Source organism: Sapajus apella, unplaced genomic scaffold (assembly GCF_009761245.1).
Source record: "Sapajus apella isolate SASKATOON/1434 unplaced genomic scaffold, GSC_monkey_1.0 scaffold62, whole genome shotgun sequence".
NCBI classification, from domain to species: Eukaryota; Metazoa; Chordata; class Mammalia; order Primates; family Cebidae; genus Sapajus; species Sapajus apella.
This window is the reverse complement of record NW_022437002.1, coordinates 317097-340033: the sequence shown is the minus strand read 5'-3', so window position 1 is coordinate 340033 and position 22937 is coordinate 317097. Positions and strand designations below refer to the sequence as shown.

General features: G+C 44.3%; 1 protein-coding gene across 1 annotated transcript in view; it reads left to right on the top strand.

Annotated features, from left to right (window-relative positions):
- The first annotated feature begins 1083 nt into the window (after window positions 1-1083).
- The window catches only part of DNAJC8 (DnaJ heat shock protein family (Hsp40) member C8), a 36242-nt gene continuing 14388 nt past the window's right edge, over window positions 1084-22937 (top strand). Inside the window, exons 1-2 of the mRNA XM_032246579.1 lie at window positions 1084-1205; window positions 4794-4895. Coding sequence (XP_032102470.1) covers window positions 1128-1205; window positions 4794-4895 — 180 coding nt within the window. The 5' untranslated portion in view covers window positions 1084-1127. The remainder of the gene's footprint in view (window positions 1206-4793; window positions 4896-22937) is intronic.

Below are 22937 nucleotides of genomic sequence, written 5' to 3'. Positions count from 1 at the left end.
GGACATGGTGGTAATCCCAGCTCCTCGGGAGGCTGAGGCAAGAGAATCGCTTGAACCTGGCAGGCGGAGATTGCAGTGAGCGGAAATCGCCCACTACACTCCAGCCTGGGCGACAGAGCAAGACTGTCTCAGAAAAGGTACTAGGTCTCCTTTTGAGGTGATGAAAGTATTTTGGAACTAGAGAGTCGTGGTGGTTGCAGAATATTGTGAATGTTCTAGAGACCACTGAGCCAGTCCAGCGCTGTGGCTCACGCCTGTAATTTGGGAGGCTGAGGCTGGCGGATCGCTTGAACCCAGGAATTCTAGACCAGCCTGGGCAACATGGCAAGACCCGGTCTCTACAAAAGTACAAAAAATTAGCTGGGCATGGTGGCACGCGCTTGCAGTCCCAGCTACTTGGGGGACCGAAGTGGGAGGATAGCTTGAGGTCAGGAGGTAGAGGCTGCAGTGAGCTGTGATTGCACCACTGCACTCCAGCCTGGACAACAGGGAGAGATCTTGTCTCAAAAAACAAAATAAACAAAAAAAAAAAACTGCTGAATCATTCACTTTTATTATTATTATTTTTTACCTAACAATAATAACTTAAGCAAATTATTTACTTTAAAGTGGTTAATTATGGCCGGGCTAGGTTGCTCATGCCTGTAATCCCAGCACTTTGCAAGGCTGAGGCGGGAGGATCACCTGAGGTCAGGAGTTCAAGATCAGCCTGGCCAAGATGGTGAAACCCCATCTCTACTGAAAATACAAAAATTAGCAGGGAGTAGTGGCCTGAGCCTGTAATCCCAGCTCCTCGGGAGGCTGAGGCAGGAGAATCCCTGGAACCAGGGAGGTGGAGGCTGCAGTGAGCTGAGATCGTGCCATTGCACTCCAGCCTGGGCGACAGAGCAAGACTCCGTCTCAAAATAAAATAAATAAATAAAAATGAAAAATTTAAAAACCGGCTAATTATATGTTATGGGCAGTTCGTTTAAATTTAAAAAAGCCCACCTAGGTTTAAAGTGCCTGGTTGGCCTGAGAGCTCTTTAAGAGCCTCTCGGACGGGAGGCGGGCTAGAGGGGCGGACCTGTAGGAATAACGTGAGGCGGCGCCTGCGCAGAAGGGTCACGTGGTGGCTGGCCGGGGAAATGGCGGCTTCAGGAGAGAGCGGGACTTCGGGCGGCGGAGGCAGCACAGAGGAAGCATTTATGACCTTCTACAGTGAGGTGAACACAGAGTGAGGAGTAGTGGCACAGGGGTGACCTCTCCTGGGCCTACTTTCCCAGTGGACAAAGGCAGTGGCCGCCTGGCCTGGACCGTTGGGCTATTCCTCCAGTCCAGTCTTCGGGGTGGAGGGGGTCTAGGGGTGTGTGAGCGTCTCCCACTGATGGCTGCTGGGAGATGCCACCGGCAACGAAAGAGGGGCTGGTGTTCGACCTATCGAGGGAGGTGGCGAGTGTGTCCAACGTAGTGCGGGCGCGCGGGCAGAGTGCCCCAAGTCCGCGGAGTCGGGGACTGTCAGAGGCTGGGCCCTTCCTGGGAGTGACTTAGCCTTCTTGGCCCCCAAGACGTTTCTTAGTCCTCTGTAAGGAGTTGTTTTCGTGGTTGTTTATGCCATTCACGAACGCCAGGCAGTGTGTATCCTGCCAGTTAGGCATGATATTACCCCCATTTTGCAGATGACGAACCTGAGGTTTAGGGAGGTGAAATAGTTTGGGGCCTTATAGTAGGTTACAGCCTGGTGGTATGTTAGGACAGCAGTGGGCTTGGTCTGAGCCTCATTTACTATCGCGTATCCACCGCCTAGTGTGTCGTGGATGCTTGGTAAATATTTGTTGAGTGAATGAATGAATAAATGAAATAAAAGCATGGCATTTGGAATCAGAATCTCAGATTAAATTCTTTTTTTCTTTCCTTTTTTTACTTTTTTTTTTTTATTTTATAAAAACGGGGTTTCACCATGTTGGTCAGGCTGGTCTTGAACTCCCGACGTCAGGTGATCCACCCACCTTGGCCTCCAAAGTGCTTGGATTACAGGCGTGAGCCACCGTGCCCAGCCTCGGATTAAATTCTTGCAAGGGGCCGGGCACGGTGGCTCACATCTGTGTTTCCAGCGCTTTGGGAGGCTCACGTGGGAGGAATCCAAAAGTTGGAGGCCCTGTTGAGCTATGATCAGACCACTGCATTCCATTCTTGGCGGTAGGGTGAGACCGTGTCTCTTTAAAAAGAAAGAAAAAGGCTAGAAAAAAAAATTATTGGAAGGCAGTTAACCTGACTGGACTGAGATTGAATTCTTACAAGGCATTAATTTTGCAGATCTTCATGTTCCACATCTTTTTTTTTTTTTTTTTTTTTTTTTTTGAGACGGAGTTTCGCTCTTGTTACCCAGGCTGGAGTGCAATGGCGCGATCTCGGCTCACCGCAACCTCCGCCTCCTGGGTTCAGGCAATTCTCCTGCCTCAGCCTCCTGAGTAGCTGGGATTACAGGCACACACCGCCATGCGCAGCTAATTTTCTGTATTTTTAGTAGAGACGGGGTTTCACCATGCTGACAGGATGGTCTCGATCTCTTGACCTCGTGATCCACCCGCCTCGGCCTCCCAAAGTGCTGGGATTACAGGCTTGAGCCACCGCGCCCGGCCATGTTCCACATCTGTAAAAGCGAGAGAGATAATTTTATTTATTTTGAGCCAGGGTTTCACTCTTGCCTAAGCTGGAATGTACAACCTCTGCCTCCTGGGCTCAAGTGATTCTCCCACTTCAGCCTCCCGAGTAGCTGGGACTACAAGTCTGTGTCACCATGCACGGTTGATTTTTTATTTTTATTTTTTGTAGCAACAGGATCTTGCTGTGTTGCCCAGGCTGATCTTGAACTCCTGGGCTAAAACATTTCTCCCGCCTTGACCTCCCAAAGTGTTGGGTTTACAGGTGTTAGCCAGCGTGCTTGACCAGAGAGTTAATTTTAAAATAAGCGTTTTCATGAGTACTAAAGGAGTTAATGTATAAAAAAGCATTTCATAAAAATAAAGCGGAAGCATCTTTCTCAGGGTTAAACAAGACAGAGATGGGACCTCCGTAGGTTGGCGTGGGTTTGAGGAATAGACTTGCCCCCAGCAGGCTGTGAGCTATTCAGGGGTAAGGACCATATCACATTCATCTTTTATTTCTTGCATTTGTAACAGTGCTTGTTACATAGTAGTTTCTCCAAAGTATTACATTTAGGTCTAGACACCTGGCAGGTGCTGCATGTAGCCTCAGCTGCTCAGTAGGCTGAGGCGGGAGGATCCTTTGAACGCAGGAGGTGGAGGTTGCAGTGAGCCATGATCACCCAGCTCTGTGACCCAGGCTGCCACTGCACTCCAGCTTGGGTGACAGAGCAAGACCCCATCTCAAAAAAACCAAACAAAAAAAAACCAAATACTAACCTTTGTTTGAATCGTATGGGAAAAAATATCTAAGGAAGGATGCTTCAGTCATTTTTTAAAAAACAGAGACAGGGTCTTGCCACGTTGCTTATGTTGGTCTTGAACTCCTGGGCTTAAATGATCCTCCTGCCTCAGACTCCCAAAGTGCTGGGATTACAGGCATAAGCTACCACATTGGTCTCATTCATTTAACTGATGTTTATTGAACATCTGAAGTGTACTAGCTTGCTATTTAGGTGTTGGGGATACGGTAGTGAACAAGAGAGAAAAATCCTGTTTTCCTAGAGCTTGCATTCTGTAGAGCAGGTTAAACCCTAACAGATATCCTACATGGTGTCAGGTAGTGATAAGTAAATCTAAGAAAGAGGATAGAGAGTATGAAGGGAATGAGCGAAGAGGGAAGATGCCTAGAAGGAATGACTTTTTATGTTAATGAAATTCTTTTCAACCTTGTTTTGGCCATAGGAATAAAGATGGTATATAGCATACCAGAGATTCATTCCAACTAGCATTCCAACTCTGACAGTGACACCAAGAATGTTTTCCGGGGACTGCCTGGTGCTTGTTCTCCCTGGCATTGTCTTCAGGTCAGGGATTTTTCTTTTTTCTTTGTTTCCTTGTTTTTAAATTAAAAATAGAGGTGGGGTTTCGCCATGTTGCCCAGGCTTGTCTCCAACTCCTGAGCTCAAGCAATCCACCTACCTCAGTCTCCCAAAACACGGATTATGGGTGACAGTCACTGTGCCTGGCCAAGTCTGGGTTTTTTCTAACTCTATTAGAGTTAGGTGGTGGAGTTATTTGTTCCCTCCTATCACAGTTTTAAATGTTGCTTATATTTTATGTCTTACTATGATTCTAGTTTTCCTTTTTTTGCTCTTTAATTTTTTTCTTTTTTTCCCCACAGATAAATCTCTTATTATTATTTTTTTTCTTAAAGTTTTAAGTTGTAAATGAAGTATAACCACAAGTACATCTTCCATCGTTAGAGTGGAAGTTCTTTAAAGACTGTGACTTATTTATCTTTGAATCCTTTTGATGCCTGCTGTGGGGTCAAACTGTTGGAGTTAAAATTCTGGCTTACAAGTTGGTTAATTGGGAATAAGTCAGTTACCTTCTCTAAGCCTCAGTATTCTTATCTGTGAAATGGGTATAATAGCAGTATTTACCACATAGGGTTGTTGAGATTAATAAATACATATAAGGTTTTTATGTTAAAATTCAACAAATGGTAGTTTTAATTATTTCTCAAAGCATTTAGCAAAATGTCTTGCACATGCTAAACATACAAATAAATGTTTGTTGAACATGTCAGTAAATATTGTGTTAAGATAAACAATTCTGTTTATTATTGAAATCTATTAATGAAGTTTTTCATCCTCATAATTTTAGGTGAAACAAATAGAGAAGAGAGACTCGGTTCTAACATCCAAAAATCAGATTGAAAGACTGACCCGTCCTGGTTCCTCTTACTTCAATTTGAACCCATTTGAGGTGAGGTGATTGTTGTTACTAGGGCTTCTGTAATGGGAGAGCTTTGCATAGCTGCAGGTGTACCTACATCAGAATACATACTTAATTTATATCATAGTTAGGATTGAGAAAAATGGTGGAGTAAAGTGATGGAATCTGTACAGTACAATATTGAGTATTCCTTATCCAAAATGCTTGGGATGAGAAGTTTTTTGGATTTTGAATTTTTTTTGGAATTTTGGAATATATACATTCTACTTACTTACTGGTTGAAGCATCCCAAATTAGAAAATTCGGAATGTCAATGAGCATTTTCTTTGAGCATCAATTGACCCTCAAAAAGTTTCAGATTTTGAAGCATTTTGGATTTTGGATTTTTGGGTTAGGGATATTAAACCTGTCTGTAAATTGTCTTTAAACTTGGGTGGTTTTACTGAGCAGAGCTGGCGAGGCAGCAAGCTAAGGAAAGTGAGAGGGTCACATATTCTCCATCATCTTTTAGCAACCCAAATATACAAGGATTTAATTTCAGATGTGAAAGAGTGGTTAGCTCTGATAAATTTAGGATTCTTGATTTAGACTACTTGTTAAAACTTTTCTGTTTCACTGTAATAAAAAAATGCCAAAACCCAACAACAACAAAACAAAGATCACAAGATTTTAGATAAGTGAATATACTTTTTGATTTTAATTTTATAACTTTAAACTTTTGCTGACTATAAAAGTAAGTCATATTTGTTATAAATATACAGAAAGCAAGAATAATCATGTATAATCCCACCTAAGAGAAATAGCCACTAGTGTTTACACTCAAACTGTTTTGCTTAAAAACATGGAGCATCATACACTTAATGCTTCTGCTCCTTCTTTTTATTTATTTATTTTTGAGACGGAGTCTCCCTCTGTTGCTAGGCTGGAGTGCAATGTCGCGATATCGGTTCATTGCAACCTCCACCTCCTGGGTTCAAGTGATTCTCCTGCCTCATCCTCCTAAGTGGCTGGGACTACAGGTGTGCACCACCAGCCCAGCTAATTTTTTGTATTTTAGTAGAGACAAGGTTTCACCATGTTGACCAGCATGGTCTCTATCTCCTGATCTTGTGATCCGCCAGCCTCAGCCTCCCAAAGTGCTGGGATTACAAGCGAGAGCCACTGTGCCTCCCTTTTTTTTTTTTTTTCTTTAAAAAAAGAAAAGCAAGATGGGGCCTCATTATGTTGCCCAACCTGGCTTAGAACTCATGGGCTTAAGTGATCTCCTTGACCTGCACAGCCTCTGGAGTAGCTGGACTCCAGGCATTTGGCACTATGCCTGACTCAGCTTAATACGATTTTATTTTATTGTATTTTATTGAGACAGGGTCTCACTGTCACCCAGGCTGAAGTACAGTGGCGTGATCATGGCTTACTGCATTCTTGAACTCCTGGGCTCAAATGATCTGCCCACCTTGGGCCAAAGTGCTAGGATTACAGGCCTTCGGCACCATGTCCAGCTTCAGTGCTGTTTTAAATGCTTATTTATTTATTTATTTTTTAGATATTTTTATTATTCATCTGGGTTCAGGTGGGCTAAGGCTGAAAAAGGCGATAGCCAGTGCTTTTTTTTTTTTTTTTTTTTCCCCTGAGATGGCACCTCTCTCTGTTACCCAGGCTGTAGTACAGTGGCACAATCTCAGCTCACTGCAACCTCTGTCTCCCAGGTTCACACAATTCTCCTGCCACAGCCTCCTGAGTAGCTGGGATTACAGGTGCCCATTGCCACACTCAGCTAATTTTTTGTATTTTTAGTAGAGATGGGGTTTCACCATGTTGACCAGGCTGGTCTTGAACTCCTGACCTCGTGATTCTTCCACCTCGGCGTCCCAAAGTGCTGGGATTACAGGCATGAGCCCAGCTTAATTTTTGTAGTTTTAGTAGAGATGGAGTTTCACCATGTTGGCCGGGCTGGTCTAGAACTCCCAACCTCAAATGATCTGCCTGCCTGCTTCAGCCTCCCAAAGTGCTGGGATTACAGGGGCGAGCCACTGTGCCTGGCCTTAATCCTATATTGTTAATGAAAATTTGTTTATATAACATTTTAAATGTGTTTGGTAAATTTACAAGTTAGAACAATTTTTTTTTTTTTTTTTTTGAGACGGAGTTTTGCTCTTGTTACCCAGGTTGGAGTGCAATGTGCGATCTCAGCTCACCACAACCTCTGCCTCCTGGGTTCAGGCAATTCTCCTGCCTCAGCCTCCTGAGTAGCTGGGATTACAGGCATGCGCCACCATGCCCAACTACTTTTTGTATTTTTAGTAGAGACAGGGTTTCACCATGTTGACCAGGATGGTCTTGATCTCTTGACCTCTTGATCCACCCGCCTCTGCCTCCCACAGTGCTGGGATTACAGGTGTGAGCCACTGTGCCTGGCCGAAAGAACAGTTTTTTTTTTTGAGACAGAATCTCACTCTGTTGCCCAGCAGCTGGAGTGCAATGGCATGTTCTTGGCTCACTGCAACCTCCACCTCCCAGATTCACACAATTCTCATGCTTCAGCCTCTGGAATAGCTGGGACTACAGATGTGTGCCACCACGCCTGGTTGATTTTTTTTATATATTTTTATTAGGGATGGGGTTTTGCCATATTGTCCAGGCTAGTCTTGAACTCCTGAGCTCAGACAGTCCACCTGCTTAGCCTCCCAAAGTGCTAGGACTATAGATGTGAGCCACCGTGCCCAGTCAAAAAAAAAAATTTTGACAACTAAAAAAAAACAAGAAAAAAATTTTTTTGCAATTTTTTTTTTGGTATCCTCGCTGCCCACCTTTTTTGCAGCTCTTGACAAAATGTTAAAATCTTTAATCGTAAATGAACTCTTCAGAAATCAGTACAAAGAGACTAACATTACATGAGAAGTGGAAATAAAAGTAACAGAGGTAATACAGTACAATGGTAGCAGTAGATAAAAAAAAGAAAAAAAAAAAGTAACAGAGGAAAATAGAATAGCACAAATGAGTTATAAGAGTATATGAAGATGTTATAGTTAATACTAATAGTTGAGAAAGCAATTTCATTATAAGTTACATTATCATTGCTTATAAATATTGATACCTAATGTTTGTCCAGCTTTAGGAAATGAAGAAATAGTGGGGAAACTTAACTTTCATCCTGAGGAGTTTACTCAAAAATGTAGATTTTTGCATAAACTTGGCCCCGTCAGTTCCACACCATAGGAATCACTCCAACAAAGTAGTTGGGTACACTCACATATACATACATGCTTACTACATAGAAAATGTGTATTATATCATCCCCAAGAAACTATTTATTAAATGGCTTATAAAATAATAGACTGGGGGCAAAAAAAAATAATTCTATATAATTTATTTAATCGTTTCTTTCTTTTTTGTTTTTTGAGACAGAGTCTTGCTCTTGTTGCCCAGGCTGGAGTGTAGTGGTGCGATCTCGGCTCACCGCAACCTCTGTCTCCTGGGTTCAAGTTCTCCTGCCTCAGTCTCCCGAGTAGCTGGGATTACAGGCTCATGGCACCACGCCCAGCTAATTTTTGTATTTTAAGTAGAAATGGGGGTTTTTCCATGTTGGTCAGGCTGGTCTCGAACTCCCGACCTCAGGTGAGCCACCCGCCTCGGCTTCCATAAGTCCTGGGATTACAGGCATAAGCCACTGCAACCAGCCTTTTTTTTTTTTTTTTTTTTTTTTTTTTTTTTTTTGTGACAGTCTCGCTCTCTGTCACCAGGCTGGATCGTTGTGGCACGATCTCGGCTCACTGCAACCTCTGACTTTCTGGTTCAAACAATTCTGCCTCAGCCTCCCAAGTAGCTGGGATTACAGCCAGGTGCCACCACGCCTAGCTAATTTTTGTATTATTTTGGTAGAGATGGGGTTTCGCCCTGTTGGCCAGGATGGTCTCAAGCTCCTGACCTCATGAGCTGTCCACCTTGGCCTCCCAAAGTGCTGGGATTACAGGTGTGAGCCACTATGCCTGGCCCCCATACTTTGGGAGGCCAAGGTGGGAGGGTCAGTTTAGGCCAGGAGTTTAAGACCAGCCTGGCCAACATGGCGAAACCCCATCTCTACAAAAATAATACAAAAATTAGCTGGGAGTGGTTGTGCATGCCTGCAATTTCAGCTGCTTGGGAGGCTAAGGCCCGAGAATCGCTTACACCCCAGAGGCGGAGGTTGCAGTGAGCCAAGATTGTGCTGTACTGCACTCCAACCTGGTCGACAGAACAGGACTGTCTCAAAAAAAAAAAAAAAAAATTACCGTTTAAACTATTTTTAGTTTTACAATTCAGTGGCGTTAAAGTACATTCACAGTGTTATGTAACCATCACCACCGTCCATATTCAGAAATTTTTCATCACCCCAACCAGGAACTGTATCCAGTAAACGGTAACTCCTCCTTTTCTCCCTGACCCCTGGTAACCTCTACTCTATGAATTTACCTCTTCTAGGAAACTCATATAAATAGGATCATATAGTATTTGTTATTTTGTGACTGGCTTATTTCACTTATCATGATGTTTTCTTTTTTATAAAGACGAGGTTTCACCATGTTGGTCAGGCTGGTCTTGAACTCCTGACAGGTGAGCTGCCTGCCTTGGCTTCCAAAGTGCTTGGATTACACGTGTGAGCCACCATGCCTGGCCTATCATGATGTTTTCAAGGTTCATCTATTTTCTGTTTTTTGAAGAGTAATTTTTCAAGAACTTTTTCATTTTGAAACCATCTCAGATTAACAAAGATTTCAAATATAATATGAAGACTTTTTCTTGAACTCTTTAAGAATAAGCTGTCAATATGATGGTCTGTCACCCTGTAATACTTTAATGTGATTTTTTTTTTTTTTGGGGGACAGAGTTTCACTCTTGTTACCCAGGCTGGAGTGCAATGGTGCGATCTCGGCTCACCGCAACCTCCGCCTCCTGGGTTCAGGCAATTCTCCTGCCTCAGCCTCCTGAGTAGCTGGGATTACAGGCACGCGCCACCATGCCCAGCTAATTTTTTTGTATTTTTAGTAGAGACGGGGTTTCACCGTGTTGACCAGGATGGTCTCGATCTCTTGACCTCGTGATCCACCCGCCTTGGCCTCCCAAAGTGCTGGGATTACAGGCTTGAGCCGCCACACCCGGCCTTTAATGTGATTTTTTACAAGTATCCTCCCACTGAATCACAATATAAACTATCAAAATCAGGAAGTGGATATTGATGCATTGTTGCTGTGTAATCAGCAGACCCCATTCAGATTTTACTAATTATCCCAAAAAGGTCTTTCTCAGGGCCTCTCTGGATACATTGTTACTATGTATCAAGCCCCATTTGAGGTTATAGTAAGCTATGCAGTGAGCTGAGTGACAGGCCCTGAAAAAGATTTTTGGGACAGTTAATAAAATTTGAATGGGGTCTGATGATTACATAGTAATAATGTATCAATGTTCATTTCCTTATTTTGATACATTTGAGACTTGGAGTCTTGCTCTGTGCCCAGGCTGGAGTGCTGAAATCTCCCGTGACATTTGGTCGTCATGTCTCTTTAGTCTCCTTCAGTCTGGAATGGTTTCTTACTCTTTCCTTGATTTTATCATCTTGACACTTTTGAAGATTACAGGCCAGTTATTTTGTAGAATGTGTCTTAATTTGGATTTGTCTGATGTGTCTTCATATTTGATTCAGTTTATGTAACGTCGGCAAGGATACCCTAGAAGTTGACTGGGTGCAGTAGCTCACCCTGTAATCCCAGCACTTTGGGAGGCCAAGGTGGGTGGATCACCTGAGGTCAGCAGTTTGATACCAGCCTGGCCAACATGGTGAAACCCTATCTCTACTAAAAATACAAAAGACGTTAGCCTGGTGTTATGGTACATGCTTGTAATCCCAGCTACTTGGGAGGCTGAGGCAGAAGAATCGCTTGAACCCAGAAGGCAGAGGTTGCAGTGAGCCAAGATCATGCCGCTGCACTCCAGCCTGGGCGACAGAGCAGGACTATGTCTCAGAAAAAAGAAAAAAAAAATACCACAGAAGTAATGTTACATTCTTCTCTTTGCAACCTACAAAGTGATAGATACTTTTCATTTATCACTTTACTAATGATATTTACTAGATCAGCTATTCAAGCGGTGTCTTTAATAGAACTCTCTTTACTAGATCAGTTAATTAAAGAGGTGTCCGCTGGGGTGCGGTGTTTCATGCCTGTAATCCCAGCACTGAAGTGGGTGGATCATTTCAAATCAGGAGCTGGAAACCAGCTTGGCTAACATGACGAAACCCTGTCTCTACTAAAAATACAAAAATTAGCTGGGTGTGGTGGTGCGTGCCTGTGATCCCAGCTACTTGGGAGGCTGAGGCAAAAGAATTGCTTGAACCCGGGAGGCGGAGGTTGCAGTGAGCGGAGATCGTGCTCTTGCACTCCAGCCTGGGTGACAAAAAAAAGAGATGTCATGAAGTTACTATTTTTCCCCTTTGTAATGAATAAGTATTTTAGGTGGAGGCGGTTTGAAACTGTAAATATCCTGTCCTTATAAAAGTTTTAGATCATTTATTTGCCAGTATATGTTTACACCCAACATCTATTTCCAGTCCAACCCTACAGGATTTATTCTAATAGTTAGAAACCTGGCTCCCACTATCTTTCCTTTATTCTTCTTTCTTTTGTAGAGATGAGGTCTCACTATATTGCCCAGGTTGATCTCAAACTCTTGGCCTCAAGTGATCCTCCTGCCTTGGTGTTCCAAAGTACTGGGATTGATTATAGCATTACAGCCAGTGCACCTGGTGCTGGTTCCCACAGAATTTAACATCTGTATTTACTTAATTTATCTCTCTGTATGCAACTAACTTCCCATTGCCACTCCTTTCCTTTGAATGCTCTCCTCGCCCCACTGTTCTCTGATAGCAGCATGAGGATGTGTCTATGCAAAAGCCTTTCTCCCCACACCTGGGCTCTGAACTCCCATGTCAGGCCACCCTTCCATGTGGGATGTGGGTGTGTTCCTTCATCCTCTCTGGCTTTCTTTATTTTTTCTTTTTTTTTTTTTTTTTTTTGAGACGGAGTCTTGCTCTGTTGCCCGGCTGGAGTGCAGTGGCGCAATCTTGGCTCACTGCAGCCTCCACCTCCTGGGTTCAAGCGATTCTTCTGCCTCAGCCTCCCGAGTATCTGGGACCACAGGTGCGTGCCATCACACCCGGCTAATGTTTTTGTATTTTTAGTAGAGATGGGATTTCACCATGTTGGCCAGGATGGTCTCGATCTCTTGACCTCGTGATCCACCCACCTCGGCCTCCCAAAGTGCTGGGATTACAGGCGTGAGCCACCATGCCCGGCCTCCTCCCTGGCTTTCCGAGGCTGCCTTCTACCTGCCGAGGGTTCTTTTCATTGCGTGGGCTCCAGCATCCCACACTTATCCTCCCTGCTGACTAGGCATCTTCCCTACCCTGCTCTGGCTTTGACATCCTCTGTCAAGCCTCCATGAACTCCTTTCTTTTCTGACTTGGGCTCTGGCTCCACTTTCCAGGTCTCTCCATATTTTTTGAGCTCTGAACCTTGTGTTGGGCTGCCATTTTACACTGGGTGCCTTCCTACTTGGACACTCTTCTCTCCATACCCAGGCTTCCATACCCCATGCTTGGCTGCCTTTTGTGAGAATTTCCTTGCTTGGGCTCTTGTGCCCTGTGCCAGGCTACCTTCCCCTGTGGACGCCCTCTGTACCCTGCTTGATCTCAGACACCCTGTGTTGGGCTGTATTTCTACATGGTTGCTTTCCTCATCCCTTTTGGGCTCTGAAATCCAGCACTGGCTGCCCTCTCAAGCTGACATTTTTTCCCTACTTAGGTTCTGATGTTCCGGTGCCAGCCTGCCTATCTATGGGGATGCCTTTCTTAACTTGCATTGTACTCCATGTCAGGCTGTCCTTCTTTGTGGATACCCTTCTCACCCTATTTGGGCTCCAGCACCCTGTGACTAGCCACCACTCTCTGTGTGGTCACTCCCTTCCTTGTTCCAGGTGGACCATGATGCTGTGCTCTGGGCCACGTGACTCCCACCCAGAGTAGATGTCTCCTTTGCCTGACCTCACTTAATGGATTTGGATTTATTGCTTAGGAAGGGAAGGGGGAGATAAAAAGTTTGAAGAATATATATATATTTTTAATTTTTAAAATTATAAAATACACATAAAATTTACCATCTTAACCATTTTTAAGTATGCAGTTCATTGGTTTTAAATACACTCATAGTGTTGTCCAACCATTACTATTATCCATCCCCATAACTCTTTTCTTTTTTTCTTTTTTAGCTGGTATCCCATAACTCTTTTCTTTTTTTTTTTTTTGAGACAGAGTCTCGCTCTGTTGCCAGGTGCCAGGCTCGAGTGCGGTGGCGCAATCTCGGCTCGCTGCAACCTCCGCCTCCAGGGTCCAAGCGATTCTCCTGTCTCGGCCTCCAAGTAGCCTCCTGGGACTATAGGCGCATGCCACCACGACCAGCTAATTTTTGTATTTTAGTAGAGACGGGGTTTCACTATGTTGGCCAGGATGGTCTCAACTTCTTGACCTCATGATCTACCCGCCTTAGCCTCCCAAAGTGCTGGGATTAAAGGTGTGAGCCACCACACCCAGCCCTAACTCTTTTCATCTTATAAAACTGAAACTGTATACCCATTAAACAATAAATCCCCATTCCTCCCTCCCCAGCCCGTGGTAACCACCATTCTACTTTTTGCTTCTATGACTTTGACCAAGTACCTCATATAAGAGGAATCATAGTGTTTGTCTTTTATGTGATTGGCTTATTTCATTTAGTACAATGTCTTGAGTTCTTCAATGTTGTAGCATATTGCAGAATTTCCTTCTTTTTAAGACTGAATGGTAATCTTTTGTATGGATATATATACCACATTTTGCTTGTTCATTCATCTGTTGATGGACATCTTAGGTATTGAGAAAAGTGTTGCTATATACATGGATGTACAAATATTGAAGAGTACTTTTGATAATGATTTTGGGGAGGGCATAGGGGAAGATGGTGTACTGAAGAGATAATAGAGAATTTGTGGTATGTTCTAGCCATACTTTAAAATTGAGCATAGGCCAGGCATGATGGCTCACACCTGTAATTCCAACACTTTGGGAGGCTGAGGTGGGTGGATCACCTGAAGTCAGGAGTTCGAGACCAGCCTGACCAATATGGTGAAACCCTGTTTCTACTAAAATTACAAAAATTAGTCAGGTTTGGTGTTGTGCACCTATAGTCCCAGCTACCCAGGAGGCGAGGCAGGAAAATCGTTTGAACCCGGGAGGCGGAGGTTGCAGTGAGCTATTGCACTCCAGCTTGGGCGACAGAGCAAGACTGTCTCAAAAAAAAATAAATGTTTATTTTTTTTTGAGAAGGGACAGGTTATTGGGGATAGGATTTTAGTACCCTATTAGTTAATGTGGTTCTGAAAGTGGAACTCATTGCTCTGTAGCCTTTGTTCTCATTATAGGAAGTATGTTTAAATGTGTGAAGATATGGTGAGGTTGCACATTCTGAAAGGTGCAAGATTATGTCTGAGCAGGCAGTGGGCAGGGCTCCATGACTGTTCTTTTTTTTTTTGGAGATGGAGTCTCACTCTGTCACTCAGGCTGGAGAGTAGTGGCGTGATCTTGGCTCACTACAACCTCTGCCTCCCTGGTTCAAGTGATTCCCCTGCCTCAGCCTCCCAAGTAGCTGGGATTACTGTACAGACGCCTGCCACCATGCCCAGCTAATTTTTGTACTTTTAGTAGAGAGAGTGTTTCACCATGTTGGCTAGGGCTACTCGAACTCCTGACCTCATGATCCGCCTGCCCCGGCCTCCCAAAGTGCTGGGATTACAGGTGTGAGCCACCATGCCGGCAACTGTTTTTGTTTTGTTTTGTTTTGTTTTGTTTTGTTTTGTTTTGAGATGGAGTTTCCCTCTTGTCACCCAGGCTGGAGTGCAGTGCACAATCTCGGCTCACTGCAACCTCTGCCTCCTGGGTTCAAGCGATTCTCCTGCCTCAGCCTCCTGAGTAGCTGGGATTACAGGTGTGTGTCACCACACCCAGCTAATTTTTTTTATTTGTAGTAGAGATGGGGTTTCACTATGTCGGTCAGGCTGGTCTCAAACTCTTGACCTCGTGATCCCCCCACCTTGGCCTCCCAAAGTGCTGGGATTACAGGTTTGAGCCACTGTGCCCGGCCTTTGGACACATTTCTAACTGTTAGCCATTATGCAAGCATCTTTCTTATGTATTTGGCAATTACTCTTAGGTTAAGAGCTCTCCCCGACTTCCTTACTTAACCTTCGATGAACCTGTGCCCCTGCTCAATTCTGGCCTCTTTGTGTTCTTCTTCTTTTTTTTTTGAGATGGAGTCTCGCTCTGTTGCCCAGCCTGGAGTGCAATGGTGAAGTCTTGGCTCACTGCAGCCTCTGCCTCCTCAGTTCAAGCGATTCTCCTGCCTCAGCCTCCTGAGTAGCTGGGACTACAGGCACACGCCACCACGCCTAGCTAATTTTTGTTTTTTTAGCAGAGAGACGGTTTCACCATATTGGCCAGGGTGATCTCGAACTCCTAACCTCGTGATCCGCCCACCCCAGCCTCCCAAAGTGCTGGGATTATAGGTGTGAGCCACTGCGCCTGGCCTCTTCTTTTGATTTAACTTGTAAGGCTTTGTCAGGCAAGCACCATAGACTTTTCCTGTTTGTCTTAATTCAGTACTTTGGAAAGAACGGTGCTTATCTCACAGGACTCTGGAACTTGCACATCATTAATAGGTCAGAGAGTTCAGGTGTGACCTAAGACTGGATTCCTATTTCAAGCAGAAGATCCTAAAGGAGACTGCTATTACAGTTTGAGTTGAGGAATTTATCTGAATGCCACAGTTAAGCATTTTGTTTCTGTGTGATGATTAATTAGTTCCCTGAGGTTTAAGACTGTATGTTTCTCCCTCCATATCCTCAAAGCCTGAGACATAATAGGAGTTAGAAAAACCTTCCAAGAATCCGAAGACACTTGTGTACTTAGAGCCATGTTGGTAATAAGGTGTTTATCATTTTTGCCAGAATTACTTGTTACTTGTTTCTCCCTTATCTACTGAACCTTAAATTCTGTGAGAATAGTAGAGCTGTGGTTAGACTGTGTCCCCCAAGTTCATGTGTTAGAAGCTTAATCCCAACAGCTTTGGGAAGTGGGGCCTAATAAGTAGTAGTTAGGTCATGGGGACTCTGCCCTCAACAAATGGATTAATGTCCTCATCTTGGGAGTGGATTAGTTATCTCAGGAATGGACTTGTTATATACATGAATTCAGCCCCTTCTTGTTTGCTATCTCAAAGGCCCTTACCTGATGATGGCCACTCAACCTTGAACTTCCCAGCCTCCAGAAGTATAAGAAATAAAATTATTTTCTTTCTTTTTTTTTTTTTTTTGAGACGGAGTTTCACTCATGTTACCCAGGCTGGAGTGCAATGGCGCGATCTCGGCTCACCGCAACCTCCGCCTCCTGGGTTCAGGCAATTCTCCTGCCTCAGCCTCCTGAGAAGCTGGGATTACAGGCACGCACCACCATGCCCAGCTAATTTTTTGTATTTTTAGTAGAGACGGGGTTTCACCATGTTGACCAGGATGGTCTCGATCTCTTGACCTCGTGTTCCACCCGCCTCAGCCTCCCAAAGTGCTGGGATTACAGGCTTGAGCCACCGCGCCCGGCTCTTTTTTCTTTTTTGAGACAGAGTCTTGCTCTGTCGCCCAGGCTAGAGTGCAGTGGCGGGCCTCTCGGCTCACTGCAACCTCCGCCTCCTGGGTTCAAGGGATTCTCCTGCCTCAGCCTTCTGAGTAGCTGGGATTGCAGGTGTGTGCCACTATGCCCGGCTAAGTTTTGTATTTTTAGTAGAGATGGCATTTCACCATGTTGGTCAGGCTGATCTTGAACTCCTGACCTCATGATCTGTCCACCTCGGCCTCCCAAAGTGCTGGGATTACAGGTGTGAGCCACCTTGTCTGGCCACAATTCTTTTCTTTATAAACTGCTCAGTCTATGGTATTCTGTTCTGACAATACAAAACAGACTAAGAAAAGTAGTGAGCACACTATCTAGCTGTCTTAGAAACTTTTTGTGCTCTAAAAGTTGATACTTAATGTATAAAGCTGACTTCAAAGAAGAGGAAGAGGAGTTGGATTGGCTTTGCAGGCACTCAGTGAATATTTGCTCTGATGAAACTCTTGGAAAAATAACTTTTGGGGTGTGTGTTTGTATGTGTGTGTATGTATATATACTCTCTTCCTTTTTGCCCAGTCATGTGGTAAAGTAAGCTACAGACATTGTTAACACTTAATGCCTAAATACTTTAGCAACTTTAGCATGCATCTCCTCAAAACAAAAACACTTCCGTGACACCACTGTCATGGAAAATAACATTACAAAATAATAGAAAGGCTGAGCACAGTGGCTTACGCCTGTAATCCTAGCAGTTTGGGAGGCCGAGGTGGGTGGTTTGCCTGAGCTCAGGAGTTTGAGATCAGCCTGGCCAACATGGTAAAACCTCATCTCTCCTAAAATACAAAAAATTAGCTGAAAACCCCATTCTACTAAAATATGAAAAATTAGTGTGGTGGCATGCGCCTGTCATCTCTGCTACTCAGGAGGCTGAGGCAGGAGAATTGCTTGAACCCAGGAGGCAGAGGTTGCAGTGAGCTGAGATTGCTCCACTGCACTCCATCCAGCCTGGGTAACAGACGACAGAACAAGACTCTGTCTCCAAAAAAAAAAAAAGAAATCATCTCATCTTCACAAAAAAAGCCTCTAATAGGCCAGGCGTGGTGGCTCATGCCTGTAATCTAATCCCAGCACTTTGGGAGGCCGAGGCAGGTGGATCACAAGGTCAGGAGTTCAAGACCAGCCTGGCCAACATAGTGAAACCTTGTCTCTACTAAAAATACAAAAATTAGCCAGACATAGTGGCGCACACCTGTAGTCCCAGCTACTTAGGAGGCTGAGGCAGGAGAATTGCTTGAACCCTGGAGGCGGAGGTTGTGGTGAGCCGAGATTTCGCCACTGTACTCCAGCCTGGGCTACAGAGCAAGACTTTGCCTCAAAAAACAAAACGAAACACAAAGCCTCCAATAAAGTTAGAGCTTAGGAAACTTTAGCCGTAGGAAAACAAGATAAGTAACTTCATGCAGCATATAGTCAACATGCAAATGGGCCCAGCTGTCCCCAAAATCTCCCTTGTAGCTATTTTAGTTTTTCCTTTAGCTCAAAAACAACTATAACCACTTTACTATCTGTATATATCTCATAATATCATGTTGTAAGCCCCAAATATACACAACAAAATTTATTTTTTAAAAAGAAATCAATCAGAGTTTATGAATTACATTTTGGCATGATTAGTTGGAAGCTCTTACTTTATCAGAGGCTTTTTTTTATAAGTGTGGGACAATTTCTATTCTTTCTCACTTATTTTGAACACCTGGGATTTCTTGGACTTTGGTTTGCCCCTAGAGAGTCCTTTTTGTCAGAACTAATGGTTCTCTTATGAATACTTTTGTATGAGCAGTTACCTCCCCTCCTCTGTAAATCTTATGTGACTTTGCTCTGCCTATTGAGTGACTTTTCCAATTCCTTTCTCCCTTGGGAAGGTGTAGGAGTGGGGTGCACTGACTTGAAAATTTTCATTTTAAAGTGATTCTTCCTTCTCCGTCTTCCCTATTGTACCCCTAATGTCGGAAAATGTGTATGTTCCTGTCATAACCTTCAAAAGTTTATTTATTTATTTATTTATTTTTTTGAGATGGAGTCTCGCTCTATTGCCCAGGCTGGAGTGCAGTGGCGCAGTCTCGGCTCACTGCAACCTTCGCCTCCTGGGTTCAAGCAGTTCTGCTGTCTTAGCCTCCTGAGTAGCTGGGATTGCAGGTGCCCACCACCACGCCTGGCTAATTTTTTGTATTTTTATTAGAGATGGGGTTTCACCATGTTGGCCAGACTGGTCTCTAACTCCGGACCTCGTGATCTGCCTGCATTGGCCTCCCAAAGTGCTGGGATTATAGGCAAGAATGCCTGACCTCAGGTGATCTACCTCGCCCAGTGAATTTTTTGTATTTTTTTTTTTAGTAGAGTTGGGGGTTTTACCGTGTTGCCCAGGCTAATTAAGAACTCCTGAGCTCAAAAAAAAAAAAAAAAAAGAACTCCTGAGCTCAGGCAATCTGCCTGCCTTGGCTTCCCAAAGTGCTGAGATTACAGGTATGAGCCACTGTTCCTGGCCCTAAATCTTGACATTACTTGTTGTCAGGTTTTTCTTTTCTTTTTTCTTTATTTCTTTTTTTTTTTTTAATCATACTTTAGGTTCTGCTGTACATGTGCAGATGATGCAGGGTTGTTGCATAGGTACTTACATGGCAAGATAGTTTGCTGCTTCCATTCCCCTATTATCTATATTTGGCACTTCTCCCCATGTTATCCCTTCCCACCCCCTGCTGTTTCTCCGCTAGCCTCCTCCAACTGGCCCCAGTGTGTAATGCTCCTCTCCCTGTGTCCACGTGTTCTCATTGTTCAACACCCTCTTATGAGTGAGAACTTGCAGTGTTTGATTTTCTGTTCTTTTTTTATTTTATTTTTTATTTTTGATTTTTTACTTTTTTTTGAGATGGGGTTTCACTATGTTGGCCAAGCTGGTCTCGAACTCCTGACCTCAAGTGATCCACCCGCCTCGGCCTCCCAAAGTACCGGGATTACAGGCGTGAGCCACCGCGCTCGGCCTTGATTTTCCGTTCTTGTGTCAGTTTGCTGAGAATGATGGTTTCTAGATTCATCCAAGTCCCTACAAAGGACACAAACTCATTGTTTTCTTTTTTTTTTTTTTTTTTGAGACGGAGTTTTGCTGTTGTTGCCCAGGCTGGAGTGCAATGGCGCGACCTCGGCTCACCGCAACCTCCGCCTCCTGGGTTCAAGCAATTCTCCGGCCTCAGCCTCCCGAGTAGCTGGGACTACAGGCACGCACCATCATGCCCAGCTAATTTTTGTATTTTTAGTAGAGACGGGGTTTCACCATGTTGACCAGGATGGTCTCGATCTCTTGACCTCGTGATCCACCCGCCTCGGCCTCCCAAAGTGCTGGGATTACAGGCTTGAGCCACCGCGCCCGGCCCAACCCATTGTTTTCTTTATGGCTACGTAGTAATCCATGGTGTATATGTGCCACATTTTCTTTGTCCAGTCTATCATTGATGGGCATTTGGGTTGGTTCCAGGTCTTTGTTATTGTAAATAGTGCTGGGATGAACATACATGTTTGTATGTCTTCATAGTAGAACGATCTATAATCCTCTGGGTATACAGTATACCCAGTAATGGGATTGCTGGGTCAAATGGAATTTCTATTTCTAGATCCCTGAGGAATTGCCACACTGTCTTCCACAATCGTTGAACTTATTTACACTCCCACTAACAGTGTAAAAGTGTTCCTGTTTCTCCACATCCTCTCCAGCATCTGTTGTCCCCAGATTTTTTGATGATCGCTATTCTAACTGTCGTGACATGGTATCTCAGTGTGGTTTTGATTTGCATTTCTCTAATGCCCAGTGATGAGCATTTTTTCATACGTTTGTTGGCCTCATGTATGCCTTCTTTTGAGACGTGTCTGTTCATATCCTTCACCCACTTTTCAGTGGGTTTGTTTTTTTCTTGTAAATCTGCTTTAGTTCTTTGTAGATTCTGAATATTAGCCCTTTGTCAGATGGGTAGCTTGCAAAAATTTTTTGCCGTTCTGTTGGTTGTCATTTCACTCTAATGGTTGTTTCTTTTGCTGTACAGAAGCTCTGAAGTTTAATTAGATCCCGTTTGTCTATTTTGGCTTTTGTTGCCATTGCTTTTGGTGTTTTAGTCATGAAGTCCTTGCCTATGTCTATGTCCTGGATGGTTTTGCCTAGGTTTTCTTCTAGGGTTTTTATAGTGTTAGGTCTTATGTTTAAATCTTTAATCCATCTGGAGTTAATTTTAGTTTAGTGTAAGGTGACAGGAAGGGGTCCCAGGTTTTTCTAAGGCCCTGTAAACATCTGACTAAACTGGGCAGGTTATTTTTCAGTTTTTATTTCTTTGGTATGTGTTTTTGATTTCAAGGCTTATTTTTTTTCCTCTATGCACCCTTTATTGACTATTCTGTTAACTTTGGAATAACTTCTAACCTTCATTGTTACTCCTTGCCAGTGCTTTGTTAGCTTTGATGTGATGCAGATCACCTGGAGATCTTGTTAAACTGCTGCTTCAGATTCAGTCAGACTGAAGTAGAGCCTGCTCTTCTGTATTTCTAACAAATTCTTCTTTTTTTTTTTTTTCCTGAGACAGTGTTTCGCTCTTGTTACCCAGGCTTGAGTGCAATGGCATGATCTCAGCTCACCGCAACCTCCATCTCCTGGGTTCAGGCAATTCTCCTGCCTCAGCCTCCTGAGTAGCTGGGATTACAGGCACGCGCCACCATGCCCAGCTAATTTTTTGTATTTTTAGTAGAGACGAGGTTTCACCATGTTGACCAGGATGGTCTCGATCTCTTGACCTCGTGATCCACCCGCCTCGGCCTCCCAAAGTGCTTGTATTACAGGCATGAGCCACTGCGCCCGGCCTTCTAACAAATTCTTTTCACCCTCTGCCCTTTCAGTATCCTTTTCTGGTTTTGAATACCAAATAAGCAATAATAGTAGGTGCTATGTTGAATCCATGGACTATACTATAAAATCATCTGCCTAATCGTGTGTCTTCTAACATTCCTTTGTTCAAAAAGCATTTACACAATAATAAAAATATATGTATATATATGCCTGGCTCAGTGGCATGTGCCTGTAGTCCCAGCTACTCGGGAGGCTGAGGCTGGAGGATCGCTTCAGTCCAGGAGTTCTGGGCTGTAGTACACTGTGCCGATTGGGTGTCCGCACTAAATTCTGCATCAATATGGTGACCTCCTGGGTGTGGGGGACCACCAGGTTGCCTAAGGAGGGGTGAACCGGCCCAGGTCTGAAACGGAGCAGGTCAAAACTCCTGTGCTGATGAGTAGTGGGATCGTGCCTGTGAATAGCCACTGCACTCCAGCCTGGGGAACATAGCAAGACCCTGTCTCTAAGAAAAAAATAAAAATAAAAATGTATATATTTCCATTAAGTGTGGTGGCTCATGCCTGTAATCTCAGCACTTGATGCCAAGAGACCAGCCTGGGCAACATAGGGAGACCCCATCTCTCTCTCTTTCTCTCTCTCTCTTTTTGGCAGCAGTCTTACTCTGTCACCCAGGCTGGAGTGCAGTGGTGTGATCTCGGCTCACTGCAACCTCTGCCTCCCAGGTTCAAGAGATTCTGGTGCCTCAGCTTCCTGAGTTGTTGGGATTACAGGCGCGTGCCATCACACCAGCTACTTTTTGTATTTTTAGTAGAGACGGGGTTTTACCATGTTGGCCCGGCTTGTCTTGAACGCCTAGCCTCAAGAGATCTACCTGCCCTGGGCTCCCAAAGTGCTGGGGTTACAGGCATGAGCCACCGTTCCCAGCCAGGGAGACCCCATGTCTAAAAATATTTTTTTAAGTCATTGGGCATGGTTGTGTGCTCCATGCATGTAGAGTCCTGGTTGCCCAAGAGGCTGAGACCAGAGGACCACTTGAGCCCCAGTGTTCGAGGCTGTAGTAGTGACCTATGATTATGCCACTGCACTCCGCATTGAGACACTGCTCAAACAAAATGAGACACTGTCTCAAAAAAAAAAAAAAAAATTTTGTTTAGGCCGGGCGCGGTGGCTCAAGCCTGTAATCCCAGCACTTTGGGAGGCTGAGGCGGGTGGATCACGAGGTCAAGAGATCGAGACCAACCTGGTCAATATGGTGAAACCCCGTCTCTACTAAAAATACAAAAAAATTAGCTGGGCATGGTGGCACGTGCCTGTAATCCCAGCTACTCAGGAGGCTGAGGCAGGAGAATTGCCTGAACCCAGGAGGCGGAGGTTGCGGTGAGCCGAGGTCGCGCCATTGCACTCCAGCCTGGGTAACATGAGTGAAACTCCGTACCCCCCAAAAAAAAAAAAAAAAAAAAAATTTGTT